The 15,423-nt window shown below is 49.7% G+C and overlaps 6 protein-coding genes across 6 annotated transcripts; 5 read left to right on the top strand and 1 right to left on the bottom strand.

The window, feature by feature from the left end:
* Positions 1 to 677: 677 nt before the first annotated feature.
* Positions 678 to 3,866, top strand: EPUS_08452 (uncharacterized protein; the record flags this gene model as incomplete). Its single annotated transcript, XM_007788956.1, has 2 exons — positions 678 to 877; positions 926 to 3,866. The coding sequence occupies 2 exons, from the start codon at positions 678 to 680 to the stop codon at positions 3,864 to 3,866; spliced, it is 3,141 nt and encodes a 1,046-aa protein (XP_007787146.1).
* A 383-nt stretch (positions 3,867 to 4,249) lies between these two features.
* Positions 4,250 to 5,283, bottom strand: EPUS_08451 (uncharacterized protein; the record flags this gene model as incomplete). Its single annotated transcript, XM_007788955.1, has 2 exons — positions 4,250 to 4,992; positions 5,058 to 5,283. 2 exons carry the CDS (start codon positions 5,281 to 5,283, stop codon positions 4,250 to 4,252), a joined length of 969 nt encoding a protein of 322 aa, XP_007787145.1.
* Positions 5,284 to 5,728: 445 nt separating this feature from the next.
* On the top strand, positions 5,729 to 7,579 carry EPUS_08450 (uncharacterized protein; the record flags this gene model as incomplete). The annotated part of the gene is made up of 2 exons (XM_007788954.1): positions 5,729 to 7,442; positions 7,491 to 7,579. The coding sequence occupies 2 exons, from the start codon at positions 5,729 to 5,731 to the stop codon at positions 7,577 to 7,579; spliced, it is 1,803 nt and encodes a 600-aa protein (XP_007787144.1).
* Positions 7,580 to 7,853: 274 nt separating this feature from the next.
* Positions 7,854 to 8,864, top strand: EPUS_08449 (uncharacterized protein; the record flags this gene model as incomplete). Its single annotated transcript, XM_007788953.1, has 1 exon — positions 7,854 to 8,864. One exon carries the CDS (start codon positions 7,854 to 7,856, stop codon positions 8,862 to 8,864), a length of 1,011 nt encoding a protein of 336 aa, XP_007787143.1.
* Positions 8,865 to 10,131: 1,267 nt separating this feature from the next.
* EPUS_08448 (uncharacterized protein) lies at positions 10,132 to 11,596 on the top strand (the record flags this gene model as incomplete). The annotated part of the gene is made up of 2 exons (XM_007788952.1): positions 10,132 to 11,235; positions 11,297 to 11,596. 2 exons carry the CDS (start codon positions 10,132 to 10,134, stop codon positions 11,594 to 11,596), a joined length of 1,404 nt encoding a protein of 467 aa, XP_007787142.1.
* Positions 11,597 to 13,294: 1,698 nt separating this feature from the next.
* EPUS_08447 (uncharacterized protein) lies at positions 13,295 to 14,506 on the top strand (the record flags this gene model as incomplete). The annotated part of the gene is made up of 2 exons (XM_007788951.1): positions 13,295 to 14,317; positions 14,387 to 14,506. The coding sequence occupies 2 exons, from the start codon at positions 13,295 to 13,297 to the stop codon at positions 14,504 to 14,506; spliced, it is 1,143 nt and encodes a 380-aa protein (XP_007787141.1).
* Positions 14,507 to 15,423: the final 917 nt, after the last annotated feature.

Here is a 15,423-nt window from a genome sequence, read left to right as displayed (position 1 = left end):
GCTAATAGGTACATTGGTCACGGAGGGGATAAACGGCTTCATCAATGCAACCTCTTCCTGCGAGAGAAGTCACGGTGACGAGATCTGAATCTCCAGGACCCTGAGCGCTCGAGTCATGATATGATCCCTGAAAGCATTGCAGACAAGCCCGCAATCCACAAAAGGTGTGCCCTAACTTAGGTCGATTCAATGATCCTGCTGTTTTTGTTGTAGTCCCACCTAGGCATGATTGGTGGACTCTTCCTTGCCCAGCTGCCAAGCTGTCAGATACAAGATACAAGATGCAAGATGCCCTCGAGGACAAGATTGTGAATAAGTAGAACTTGTGAAAGTGCACCCCTTATGATAGACTGAAGAAGGCGGGAACTTCTCATGGGGCGGCCTTTGACGCGGGTGAAATGAGGTTCGGGCTGGTTGTCCCTCGCAACCGGAAGCTGGGAGCCAGTTGCTTGGCAAGTCAACAACGATCACTGGCAGTGGCAGATGCATCACCAAAGCGAACACTTCCTCTCCGTCCAAAGACAAGTGTTGCCCCTCACATGCAACTGTAAAAGAGATCCCTAAACAGCCACCCATGATTGTATGCCATTCTTCGCATTCTTCGCGTTCGCCTCATTCGATCTTCGGCACAGTACAACTCCGGCAAAGATCACAACAGAGCATTGACAACAACCAAGATGAGCGCGGCAGGCGGCGCATCCTCGATTTCTGTCACTGTTCGAGTTCGACCTTTTACCATCCGAGAGGCTGCTCAACTCACCAAATGCGATGATAGTCCATTTCTTTTGGGGGATGGCTCACTGGCTGCTGTGCCGACGCCCAAACTGGCTCAAAAGGGTCTTCGCTCCGTGATCAAAGTCGTGGACGACAAGTGCTTGTATGTGGATGAATTCGCATCATAATGAGCCAGCTGACACCGAAACAGAGTCTTCGACCCTCCCGAAGACAATCCCGTGCAAAAGTTCTCGAGATCCGTGGTACCGCAAGGCAAACGTGTCAAAGATCAAACGTTCGGCTTTGACAGGATATTCGACGAAAACACCTCACAGGGCGATGTCTACGAGGCTACCACTAAATCACTGTTGGAAAGTGTACTGGACGGATACAACGCGACTGTCTTCGCATATGGCGCAACAGGTTGCGGGAAAACACACACCATCACAGGTACTGCTCAGCAACCAGGAATCATTTTCATGACCATGCAAGAGCTGTTCGAGCGAATAGGAGAGTCCACAAGCGACAAAGTGACGGAGGTGTCGTTGTCGTACCTCGAGATATACAATGAGACGATACGGGATCTGCTGGTTCCCGGTGGCAGCAAAGGGGGTTTGATGCTAAGAGAGGACGCCAATCAAGCCGTGTCTGTGGCTGGCTTGTCGAGTCACCATCCACAAAATGTCGAGCAAGTCATGGAAATGATTATGCGGGGCAACGAACTCAGAACAATGTCCCCAACAGAGGCGAATGCCACATCGTCACGATCCCACGCTGTGCTGCAGATCAATGTGGCGCAAAAGGACCGAAATGCAGCGGTCAACGAACCACACACCATGGCCACTCTGAGCATTATTGACTTGGCTGGGAGTGAACGCGCAAGTGCCACCAAGAATCGAGGTGAGAGACTGATAGAAGGGGCAAATATCAATCGGTCACTTCTTGCTCTTGGTAGCTGCATCAATGCGTTATGCGATCCTCGAAAACGAAATCACGTCCCGTATCGAAATTCAAAACTCACGCGACTGCTGAAATTCTCCCTCGGTGGTAACTGCAAGACGGTCATGATTGTATGCGTTAGTCCTTCGAGCCAACACTTTGACGAGACGCAGAATACATTGCGGTATGCGAATCGGGCCAAGAATATCCAGACGAAGGTGACGCGAAACGTGTACAACGTCAACCGCCATGTGAAGGACTTCCTCGTCAAGATTGATGAGCAGATAGCTTTGATCAATGAGTTAAAGGCTAAGCAGAAGGAGCAGGAAAGTATCGCGTTTGCCAAGTTCAAAAAGCAAAACGAGAAAAAGGAATCCATAGCTCGAGAAGGCATTGCTAGGATCCGAGCTGCACATGAGAATGCGGCGGCAGAACGACAGGAGAAAACCAACAACATGATCAAGCTGCGGCAAATTGGCAGACGGATTGCTATGTTATCGTCTTGGATTGCAGCATTCGACAATGTGTGTGACAATTTTGAAGCAGAGGAGCCAATGAAGAATATGCAGGCAATTCGAAGGACAGCACAAGGAATTATGGTTGAGCTAGAGAATAGCAGACATCATTGCAATCAAAAGCTAGCCAAAAGCACATGGGACAGATCGCTGAACTCGGCGTTGGACAATGGCTTACGACAGCTGAAAGAGGTTGAAACTGGCGATGCCTTGGACGCAGCAACGTTGAGCAGAGAAGTTGAACTGCTGAAAGCGAACGTCGAGCGCGACGCTCTGCTTGCAGTGGCAGAGCAAGACAAGCTTGGTGATGCAGCAACTGTCCAGGTACTGCTGCAAGCTCATTTCGAAACGATATCACACATTGAAAGCTTGAACCGGATGAGCGTGGACGAAGCCGTGGAGGCAGCAACCGGCATTCTCAATAAGATGCTGATGTCGTGCACTAAAGCCACATCTCATGTTGTCAAGCCGGACGGCAGTATAGCGCCTGTTGAGCTCTTCGCTCCGACGAAGTCAGGAACACCGAAGCGAAGAAAGGTCAGCGCAGTTCCAGGCGTCTCGCCTGTTAGACCGGTGATGCATGCTGCATTGGCAGTGGCACCTCACCTTTCCTCAACCCCGGTGAAGAGCTCTCCAAAGCGAAAATTGATGGGCAGCGCCAGGAAAGGACTGATTATCACCCCCAAGAAAAGGAGATCTCCGATCAAAGGACTGAAGAGGGGTGTCCGATGGAGAGATGACACCGAAGATGGCGCACTGGCCGAGTTCGAAAAGACACCTCAAAGACCAGAACATACCCCAGACGCAGAAGTTTCCAGCGCTGATGCGACACTCCCACCCGTTTCGACTCTCACAACTTCGCCCTTAGAAACTTCCAGAGAGCCTGATTCCTCTCCACTACCCGACCCCCCACAAGCAGGGATGCCGGTCATCGAAAGCAAAAACAATCGCTTTAAAACCGGCTTCCTATCCAAGAGATCCGACACTGGCTCACCACCCTCGACATCCATGCTCCCACCAGCACCTACGATGACCCGCCTCTCCTCCTCAGACACCGAGCAATCTCCCCTCCGCGACATCGAACCAGGCCACGCGCACAACCGCCGTTCCTCTAACAATCCACCTCCTGCCTCCACTGCAGAAAATTCCGGCTCCGATACGGAGAACAAACCGTCTTCCTCCTCCTCTTTCACCGCGGCTGCAAGCACAAAATCCGAAGCCATCAAGATCCGTGCCGCCATGAAACGCGCCTCCCTCGCCTCCACTTCGGCTGGGACGCCAGCTTACATGCAGTCGCACTCGAGGAGCCAGCACCGGAGGAGAAGCCCTACCGCTGCTACGGCTGTTTCTTCGGGATCACCGCCTAATGGGGAAGCTTTGTTTTCGGCCGGGCAGGCGAGGAGAATGAACAATGGGAATGGGAGGAGTGAGAAGGAGCATAGCCAGGAGTGGAGGGCTGGGGTGCTGAGTCCGAGGGTGACGGGAGTGGTGGGGAAGAGTGGCGGAGTTAGGAGGATGACCATGATGGGTGTGGGTGAAGAGAGGAGGGGGGAGAGGGCTGAACGCGCGCAGGGCATTGGCATTGGGCAGGGGCATGGGCATGGGCATCAGAGGATGAGTAGTGTGAATGGGAATGCGCATGGCGGTGGTGCGAGTAGAGGCTCGCTGATGCCGGGTGGGAAGGGCGTTTGGCGATAAATGGACTGCGGAGTACAAGGGATGGACATGTGGCCGGTATTGGGCATTGGTCATGGACCTTGCTTGGTAGGAAAAGGTGTTTGGTGGAGTTGGCTATCGATACTATGCTGGGTCTGGCTGTGAAGGCCAAGAGGGCTTGGCTAACAACTTCAATGTATATCATCGTTTCCAGACTCTAGCTCTATGGGAACATCTTGGATGATTGCCATCAAAGGGATTGGTCTATGTTCGCTCTTCCCATATTCTTTGCGAGAAGGTCATCATAATACGTTGCTTAGGAAATTGCATCGAAGAGGTTGCTACATGCCATGTATTTTTTTCATTATTGAATATGTGAACGAGTTTAATCACAGTTCCGTCCAACACATACGCTTGATACAGTCTCATTCAGGCAACGGTATTTTGTCCTTTTCATAATTCTTGTGTGCTGGACACTCGTAGCCGCCCGGGTTATGGTCCAAGTAGAGTTGATGATAGTCCTCAGCATCATACCAGGGGCCCGCCATCTTCACTTCCGTCGTCACCGGGCGCTCTGTCCACCAATACTTGCCCACCTTTTCCTTCACATCCTGCGCGATCTTCAATTGCTCCTCGCTGTTCGCAAAGATGGCAGATCGATACTGCGTCCCCATATCGCCGCCTTGCCGGTTCAAAGTGGTCGGATCGTGCATGTTGAAGAAGAACTCCAGCAGCTTTCGGTACGAGACCTTGTCTGGGTCGAACATGATCAACAGGCTCTCAGCATGGCCCGTGGTGCCGGAGCAGACGCTGCGGTAGGATGGCGCTTTCGCCTCCCCGCCCGTGTAGCCGACACGAGCATCTAGGAGGCCGTTTCCGTTACCGAACTTCTTGCGGAAGAGGTGCTCAACGCCCCAGAAGCAGCCGGCTGCCAGGGTGGCTTTTTGCGTGTTCTCGGGGAATGTTTGTGCGGAAAGGGACTCCGGATGGTAGGAGAGAGAGGTCGAGCTTGTGAAGGGTCGGAGGAAACGAGACAGGAAGGAGGGCATGCTGGATGGGTTGAAGGCCATGAGTATGGTGGCGCTGAGTAGGGCAATCAGGATGGTGGAAAGTGCGGTTGATGACTTGGGGGCCTTCAGCTTGGCAACGGTATCGACAGAGAAGATGTCTGGGGAGAGAACAGTATATGTATATATACATATATGCCAGACAGGACCACGAAACTCAAATAACCGTCTGAACCTGCATAGTAATCAGATTCAAGCAGCGAAGCCCATCGAACAGTCCGAGGCGGCATGGCGTCATCGATCCTGGATCTTAGTGTCCTTGGCGCATCTTGATTCCAGATCAAGCCGATTATGTAAGGTCCGGACGGCTTAACGACCTTTTCTTCGCTCCTGCCTCCGCCATCAAGCTCTTCGTGACTGCTTGGGGCAGCTTCCGCTTTCGTGACCTCCATGGCATTTGGGCAACTGCCACTCTGAGCTGTTACTGTTAGGGCTTCAACCAGCGTTCTTGCAGGCTCAGGTAGCCCGGTGTACGCGCCCAGCGTGATTGGCTGCCTTTAAAGGCGACACGCCAACATGGCTGTGCCGCAGACGATGCATCAGCCTGCTTGCCACCACATTCATCTTCTCCCATTGATTGGCCAGGCAGGTTGCCCTTTTGGTCGCCACTTTCTGACCGATGCTGCCTATATGCCACTGCTCTTCCATCTGTGAAAGGCACCCAACCACCTCCACGGCTCGCAATGTGCCCTTTTTCCTTAAGCTTCCTGCATGTTACCAATTGGTCTCGTTCCCTACTCTGACTCAATTCTTCAGCGTGTTACGTCTCCTATTGACTCATCCTTTCGTTGTGCAAGGTCAACGTCTCTCTCTCTGTACATCTGATGAGGCGTATATATGCTCAAAGAAAAGCGAGCACGTTCCAGATATGGGACGTACAAGCACAAGCGGCTTTGTCACAAGCGTAGTGAGATTCGCCTGATCAGACTGAAGGCTGCAAAAGCGATACGAGATGTGGTTCACTGCGATGTTTTCCTGGTGCCCCTTGAGCATGCCCCTAGGTTTGAAGCGATCTCTTATGCTTGGGGTAATACTTCCGATCTAAGGCCGATTGGCATCAATGGAGACAAGCATATGCTGGTTTCTAAATCGCTAGAATCCGCATTGAGGTACCTCCGTTATCAGGGCAAGGAACGGCTTTTGTGGGCAGATGCAATTTGCATCAACCAGAAGGATATCCCAGAAAAGAACAAAGCCGTTTCAAAGATGCATTCGGTCTACCAGCGTGCTGAACGTGCTATTGTTTGGCTGGGGTCTTCATCCCATCCATGGTCGTTTCAGCCAATTCTTGATGCTCTTGAAGATGAAGAGAGCAATGAGGACCTCTTCACATGGAGATGCCAGATCTTGACCAAGCCACACCGACGTGCTCGAGCAATCCAAGGTTTCGCCAAACTGCAATGGTTCTTTCGCGGTTGGGTCGTACAGGAGACATGCTTCGCGCGTGAGGTGATAGGTCAATACGGAAAACATGCGATACCCTGGCGACAAATTGAGCATATGGTGGACCGACTATCCATTACTGCGAGCGGTACCATGAGCGGGATAATGCGCCCTGAAGGGCGACTCATCCTTAGGCTAATGCGGGTTGTATCTACCTTACGCAATTTACGTGAGCATCATCACAAAATGCAGCCAATGGATTTGGCACATATGATGGCTTTCTCGAGAACACGGATGACTTCGGATCCTCGTGACAAGGTCTTTGCCTTCGTTAACCTTCTATCGAAGATCCCTTCTAGTTTGCAGCCAGACTATAACAGATCGACGCCAGGACTCTTTCGGGAAGTTTGTCGACTGCTTCTAGACGAGATTGGCTTGAAACTGCTGGCTGAGTGTGAGGCACCTACTAACACCGGCCCTGGCATTAGTCACTGTAGGATGCTATCCTGGGTACCTGATTGGTCTTACACCAGGCAATGTGAGCCTTTTCCAGGAGGCCTGTCCCTGACCCATCTCGGCGAGAGCTACCGCGCAGGTTCATATGGGCCAGCAAGCTTTGTTTATTCAGCGGATTCTGCAATTCTCCACCTCACAGGTTCCATATTCGCTACGGTAGTCTTTCTTGAGCCTGGGGGTCAAAACCAGTTGAGCGATGGTGTCTTGCAGCACACGTTGTGGGAAAACGTGACCACAAGATGTCAAGAGGCTGCAGCGGGCACACTTCTCAGCAGTTTCACCTCCTCTGGCTGCCCTGCCTTTACCAATCACATACTGAGAATGGAGCATCTGGATAGAACCTTTGAAGGGGAGAAGACAGATGACTTGGAAAGTTTCCATCGAGCACGCTGGCCGCAAAACTTGCGGAGGGTGGACGGTCGAAGCATTCTCTTGACCTCAAAAGGTCACCTGGGCTGGGCACCACCAGCAGCAGTCGTTGGCGATTTCATCGCTGTTTTTCCCGGGTGCCATGTTCCTTTGGTTCTTAGAAGAGTACATGTGGAGAGGTTCGTTGACGTGAATCTTGTTGTTGAGCATGACGCCTGCGGCTGTACTCAAGCCATCTGTGGAGCTGAGGAATCAGCTTTCTACCGCATCATAGGAGAGGCCTGTCAGTTCTTCATTGCACTTTCGAGATAACATCGCTGACCAAATCTAGACGTTCAGGGCATAATGGAGGGTGAGGCACTGGCTAGCACTGATGAGCTCAGCAAAGACAACAAACTAGAAGAGATCGCAATTGTGTGATGAGTGGTGCGGAGTAGTGGGCCAACTGGGTACTATTTCCTTTCCTCACTATCTCGTGTGTTCCCCTAGGCTTCCAAATATCTGGCATTGTCACCACCTCGCTTGTTCTTCTCAGAAATACAACCTTCGCCATACTCATTTATCAACCATAATCCGTCTACCTCACTGTCAGTCAATCCAGCTCCAACGCCGAGATATCTCTTCAGGGGTAACAGCTTGGCAACTGAATACTCAGTACTCGTCATTCCCACCATCTACGCTCACTGTCATCACAATGTCAGACAGCATCACCATCCCAGGCGGACTTACAGCACCTATCGCTACACTTCCAGAGAAATTCTTCCCCTTCTTGTCGCTACCCTACGAACTACGTAACAGAATCTATCATTTCGTGGCAGTCCGGCCTGATGGCTATATCGGTCAAGCTGACAATCAAGGCGGCGAATGCACCATTGGGAGAATCCAGGCCAGACTCCAAGCGCACCTCCCCAAAACTGTATTCGACAAGATCCATGTTCCAATCAACTGCCTCCACCCTGATCACGAGAAAATGCAACTTGCGAAAGACTTTCGCAACTATGGTTGCTTAAATATTACACATGTTTGCAGACAAATGCACAAAGAGTTCACCCCCGTCTTCTTTGAAAGGAATGGCTTTGAGCTTCGTGACGCATCCGCCTTTATAGCATTCGTCGTCAAGATGCAGGCTGTACATACTAGCCTCATTCGCAAACTTCGCATCTATCACACCATCACCCTCAATACGGACGACATTCAAGCAATCTTTGGGCAGTTGGGTGGTATCAGTGGAGACACTTTCTATTGTTTGCTTGAAGACAACTATCTTAATGATGCAACGTCATGTTCTGCCCTCCTCCACGTCCTCAGGGCCCTCATTGAATCGTGCAACAGCCTCCAACAATTCGATCTTGTCTACCGCCTAGAAGTGCCGGCCGAGCACTTCCACGTCTTGAATGCACTCAACACCCCCTACATCACGCAGCACGCTCAGAGTTGGCGCGGAGAGCCCATGCGGTGGGATCTCCACACAAAGAACGTCCTACAGAAGCTCCGACAGGACGAGAAGATGCGCCAGGATGATCCAATCGCGGTGGAGGTGGAGGAATTCAAGACCAACGACTTTACCAATCAGGTAGCTACCGCTTCTGGTCGTCGGCAGCTGTTCTTCGATGTCTACGCCGATGCTATGACGGAGGCGTGCCTCAGCCATGCTGAGGAATTAATCGAAGACGTTGTGCAGAACCGCACCAAGGAGGCTCCGTAAGCATATGGGTGGTAGTAGTGTTTTGTTTTTTGTTTTTGTTTTTCAAAATGTACATTAAATGAGACACAAGTGAGACAGAAGTGAGGGATGAGTGAGAGAAACTTACTCAAATACAATTCCAGATTTGTGAATTTCTGATGTGCTGAGGTGGGCACCCTGTGAATATACTTTTTTGTGCAAATGGTTTAACAAGATACTAATTTTCTAACTGGTGCCCTCTATATCCCTCACTTTACTTTGAAAGTTAAAATCATTTGGACTTTGCTCTTTCTACGCTGGTGAGCTCCCCATTCTCATTTGCTTGATTAGTAGCACTGCCAAGCAATGTCCTTTTGTTATTACTCACATGATAAAGAGGTAGACGGGATATGATACTGGTGATCTTTACGCCTTTACTTAATTGCATTATTTAAATTGGTGCTGTATTCTCCTGTTATCACTCTAGAGACAGCAAACCAAGTCTTATTAAATGCAAACAACCTCCCTGTCCTCTCATGTTGATATATATAACTCATATATAGAAAATCATGATAATATAACAGAGTCTATCAGCACCTCTTTTCATTACCCTGAGAAGCACTATGCTTTATTGTCTCACGCTTACAGAATCTGATATGCTCTGCAGCACCAGGCACCCGCCACGTTATCAGCTACAGCTGACGTGCAACCCTGGGATAAATGTGCAAAAGACTGCTAGCGTCCCCCTGAGTTTTGTGCCAAGAGTGCTTGGCAGGAGTGAAAGATTTGATGTTTCCTCATTCTTCCAAGCAAGCAAGGACAGCAGCAAACAATGAAGATTATGGTATAAGATGCTGTCAGTTTTCTTCCTATGTCTTGAGATGTGATTGGCATGGAGTCTATATATTGTATATAGACTGTAGTTTCACGATTGGGTACTGTCTATTTGTGCTTGGCATGGACCGATGTGTCTAGATGTATACATGACCGGTCCGTCAAGTGAAGTGATGAGTCGGCTATGGGAAGGAATTGCTGTGAACAGACGTGTTCTGGTGGACTGACAGTGATGTGGCGGTTTACTTGTGAACCGCAGGATCAACCTGCGGTTCTGCAGTACTTCTACCCTGTGCTTGACCCTGCTGGTTCACCACAGTTTCCATCATCCACCCCCTTCCTTAAGAACATACACATTCGATAAGCTATACTTTGTCCTTCAAGTGCCGGTACAGCTCTTCTTCTCTATCAAGCCAGCTCCTAGGAACAGCACGACGTTGTCAATACCAATAAGGCTCTGAAAACCCATCGAAGAATGTCTCCCTCAAACAACATCTCCTCATGGCACTCACAATCAAGGTGGAACAAACTTTCCCGTGCTGATGTGCATCCACCCATGCCAGCAAGACACACCGTCGGTCCGTTCCTCCTAGGTATTCCCCAAGAATGCCGAGATATGATCCTCAAGATGCTCCTTGAGAACAAGGCTCAGGCCTGGGATGATTATATCATCGACAAAGATGTACAACCCATCTACCTGCACATTCCTTGGGTCGGTGACAATGGTGATTCTGCATCTCCGTACAAGATCTCTGGCGACAGGATCAACCTCGGCAACGTCAGTGTCCTGCGTGCTTGCCGTCAGCTTCGTTGGGAAGGAGCCCACATCCTCTATGGGCACAACTCGTTCGTCACGTACAATTTTCCACAGCTGAAATACCGCCTCCATACCATCATCGGCCGAACGAACATGAAGTACATTCAGAGGGTCACCATTGGCTTGCCTATGAAACACAAGCGGGATCCCACACCTTTTCTCGGGGGGTTCTTAGAGTTCTTCAAGGAGAAACTTCCCAACCTGACAGAGCTCAACCTGACAACCCAGTTCTACCAGTTTGATAAACCGTTGATGCAATACTCGACCAACACCAGAATCGGCGAGGAATTTCGGGCCATGCTGAATACATCCGCGTGGGTCACTTGCAGACATCCTCAGCTGAAAAAGGCCATCTGGTTGGTGGAGTCGGGTGGCACCATGAGAGTGCCTCTTATCAACTGGGCAATGGTCGTCAACACTGATGTGGATGATGGTGCAAGTGACACTAACGAGCACGGGAGTGAGTCTGAGTATGCCGATGAGCAACACGACAATGGCGACCCTAACCTTCAGGAATCTCATAACGACCTTTTACAAACAGGTGGCATAGAATCCAGCAACAACGATGCCGCAGCGGGTGGCAAGGGCATCAATGACATGCCCCATGAGGATGACGACCCGGACGACTTTGGTAGAGACATGACCAATGATGTGCATCGATGTCGTCTCACGGTCAAGATTCTGGCCGAGGATCGTCGGTTCAAGATCCGAGAACAGGTCCGAATCGACTTGATTCCTCGAATAACAAAAGTAATTGCCAAGGTATGACCTGCCACACCAAATTTTCTCTCCATCTCACAAGCAGCTGACGAAGTGTGCATAGGATATCATCGTCGATAGCAGAGCAATCAGGCGTGCTGGGTGGGCTGATTTGCTTGCCAAGGACCCCCGCGACTTCGCGCTGGGCGAAAGTGCAACGTCTTCTGAGCCACCGAAGCCTGTCGTCATCCGAAGCCGAGATCATGGCGGCATGATCTATGCAAACTACGAGATCGTCGATGACTACCTTCGGGATCAGTTCAAGTATCTCTCGCTGAAGGACAAAATTCGTCTGACTCCTAAGCAAGTCGCTTTAGAGGATGATAGCTCAGAAGTCGAAGGTTCAGGGGAAGGTCCGGCTTGAAGAGAGCTTTGGGATAAATGAGGCTGTATAAATTCTGAAGTGTTGTTGGAGCCAGTTCTTCGGGAGTCCGGTTTTCTATAGTCAGTGACTCAAGTGCTGAGTTCACCGGTCTTTGGTGCTACATCACCTTTCTTGTGCAGCTTTTGGGAACCTGTCAGAATAGATAGCATCTGGAGCTTATTTTAACTACCTTGGCAGCAATGGCACTGTATCTCTCGGCTCTCTTGTTGAAGTTCATGGCCTTCCTGGAGGAACCTAATATCATTTTCTGTTCCAACACTGCGTTCCTTTGCTAATCCCACTGAACTCTGGGGTGATACAAAAGTCTGTGTGCTCGATGTATCTAGACATTATGCTCATGCATGCACGTTGTAGTACCTGTGATGAGACTAAAAGTCATCTTTGCCTATGTATTCTGCTCATTGCAGGACTCTGGACAGATCGAAGCTTCACAACCGAGCATGATCAACCTTACTGTGTCCTGTTTCCATGGCCGAAGTTAATTATGGGACAACCGTACGTGAACATTCTGACAAGACAGTACTCAAGACATGATAAAATGTACAAGAGCAGGAAGACTGGGAAAGGTTAGAGTGGAGATTTGCAGGCAAACAGTGGTTAAGCTGCCAAGGCTTGCAGAGAATTCCGGGAAGACAATTTTCAGGCTCAATATTTATCTTGTTCGCAGGACGCTCAGATACGCTTGATTTGATTTCATTAGATTCGTGCTATAGTACAGGGACTCCAATGTCCATTTATGAGCCTATCATTTCACAAGGCTTAGTACACACTCGCCAGACTGTCCGTATTCCCTTGTGAAGTCAAGGAACCTAGAGTCAGGCCTCTATTCCCTCTCACAGGCATGTAGTCTACCCAAAGGACCACCACTTGTTCGTCAGCGGCTGTATTCTCAAGTCTCTGTTCTTGTGTTGTTTGGTGCGGATTGGCAGTACTCCTGCAGCAAGCGAATAGAGACTTAACCGCTCCATCAGTCCTGCGACAACACCCTTAACGAGATTCCCATTGTCACTTGCAAAATCTGGCTATTCAAGATGTTACTGCAGCTCAGTCGACAAGGCTTAATACAATGCCATGATTCTAAGGTACTTGAGACTGAGTGCCTTGCGTTTGGCAATATCTTCTCAGTGCTCTTTCACCAGTCTATAAGCGCTCGAAGATCAGCCCGTGAATTACAGGATGTCAAGCTAGGGGGATTTGCTTCCTGCCTTACTGGGTGTTATCCATGATCATTTGCAGCATGCCAATCTTGGGTAGAGCTGCCTGGTGAGAGAATAAATATACGAACTGCTCCTTTGTCATCACGCTGCTTCCAAGAGAGCTATGTGAGTGCCCTAAATGCATGATGTTGCAGACTTGATGGGCTTATAACTGATGACAAGTCTTTGCTCTACAATGGAATCTATGAGAACTGACATCTCTCTAACAAAGTAAGGTACGAACACGTATTTGATATCTGTCTGGAAAGCTGCAGTTGCATGAAAAGATTCACACGTTAGCCTGATGGGGCGACGAACACATGGGTGTCACAATGCTTGAAACACGAGTGAACGTTTGATTTGCAACCTTCATAAAGATGTCACATCTCCCTCGACGAATAGACTTACTACGAAATCATCTCTACCAACATACTCTTTTCCAGTCTCGCGATAAAAGCCTGTTAGGTTGACCAGTATCATCATGAACAATCTCACATATTCTTCGGCAATTCGACCCAGCACTCAACCAGCAGCCATTCTCGCCAACACTGACAATGTGCCCCTAACAGAAGACTCCTTGGTAGATAGGCAATATAGTTTGATACCTCGACAGACTCCACTCCAAATCCTGCAAGGGGACAAGCCGAAACAGGCCTTCGATGATAGAGCTACGGCACCCCTGGATGATTCCACTCCGAACTTGCTGGGAATCGATTTGGACAGCCGCCTGATCATACTTGATTGTCTCCTTGTCAATCGTAATCGCCGAGTCATAGACAAGAAACAGAAACATTTTGGCGAAGTCGAGCTCGAAGGTCCGGCTCAAGATATCGATTATCTCGAATATGGACATTACGCTCTTGTTAGCTTTCCTTGCCTACCATGCACGACCAACCAGTTAGAAATAATACGCACAAAGGGCCCAACCTCGATTGCAGGAGCACAAATTCTTCGAGTGTGCCGCCAACTCTATCGCGAAGGCGTCCCTATTCTGTACGGCAAAAACAGCTTCGTCTCGAGCAATGGCCGATCTTTTAACGATATCTGGCGAAGGGCCACTCCGTTGAACACATCCTTGATCAAGAATCTCACAGTAGACATATCAATCAGGAACACGGACGACATAGGTATCGAACTTGAGCTCAACATCAAGTCCTTGGAGCAAGATCTACCGTCTCTATGCGAACTCACTTTGATGTCCAAGTTCGCCGACCCTCACAGACAACGGCATGGAAAACCCCCTCATACCAAGCTCGAGGCAAAACACCGCACAATACTGTGCACGGCAGTGGATATTGCGCTTCACCATGCAACGTTGGGAACGGCAATCTGGGATGCGAGGTCCCGGCGAATGTCCCCGGACGAGCTTATTGGCGGTCTACTTGCTTATGAAGAAGATCAACACCAACTGGCAGTCAGGATCCTTGCGAGGGATCACGCTGTAAAACTCAAGGAGCACCGGAGACAATACCCCTTGCCAGGGAAAGAAGAGGTCATTACCAAGGTAAGTACATTCGCGGGCTATTCTCATTCGCTTTGTCTGGTTGTAGTTGATGCTGATGACCTCTTCTAGGATTTCGTGCTCGATTGTCACGCAATCACCCAGGTCAGACTGGCACATTTGATTGGAATGAGTCCTTCGGATTTTGCTCTCCCTGATGGAAGCTCAGCCGCAGTGATCCCTGCCTCGTAGGATTTTAAGGATTCTATGACCCGAAACGGCGGGGCGCATGGTGATTGAAGAAGCAGTTGATGTCGTCTCTTGCAATGACAAGTACACGTTTATGATATCGGAATGGGGCGCCTAATTGTGGATTCACGAAGATTGAGAATCGAGCTGGCCTTCGTGGTGTGTGGTTGCCAAGAAATCCGATGCTTTTGCCTTCACTGTTTGCAGCAGATCCAGTTACAGGATATGGTTACAGCTCTGGTGACCGCCCTGGCAGAGAAGGTAGTATAGGCATAATAAAGCTGGATGAGAAGTCTGCTATGAGGTTTACTGTTGTACCAAAGGACCGTAAATTAGCTTATGTCTGGCATCTACCAATCCAAGGCCATATGCTTTCTTTTCCGCTTCCGAAGCCATGACCATTCTCGATTCCATAACTCAGTCAGGTGACGTAGCCGTACTTAACCGTATCTAACATCCTTAATGAACCGTCTGCCAGGTGCTCTGATCACCAGATCCGGCCAAACGAGGGCAAAAATTCCTGGTTATGGCGCGGAGCGGAGGACTGATGTCCTGTATGAAGCAACCACCGTGCCGTACTCGGGTATCTGAAAGAGTTGTAAGGGTGGATAATCACCGAATCTCGTTGAAGCCTTTATCCCCTCCGTAGTCAATGCCTCGATTAGCGCGTCTGGTACATAAACTCTTGAGTACAGATAAGGTTGACTCGCAGGATTTTACTCCATGAGCATTCGATATAGATGCATCTGAGATACATCATTTCAAAGAAGGGATCAGAAAGCCCTATTTGTGAAGAGGGTGGTGTCGTGGATGTGCGCTGGGGAAATGTGCCTGGGCAGCATTTGTGGTACAAGACATCAGATCAAGGGCGAAGTCCATAGGGAGTGTGTGATTGGAGGTGTGAAAAGGTAGGAGGAATG

Source organism: Endocarpon pusillum (genome assembly GCF_000464535.1).
Source record: "Endocarpon pusillum Z07020 unplaced genomic scaffold C730465, whole genome shotgun sequence".
NCBI lineage: Eukaryota > Fungi > Ascomycota > Eurotiomycetes > Verrucariales > Verrucariaceae > Endocarpon > Endocarpon pusillum.
Note: the sequence above shows the minus strand (reverse complement) of the source record. Positions and strands in the feature narration are given on the sequence as shown.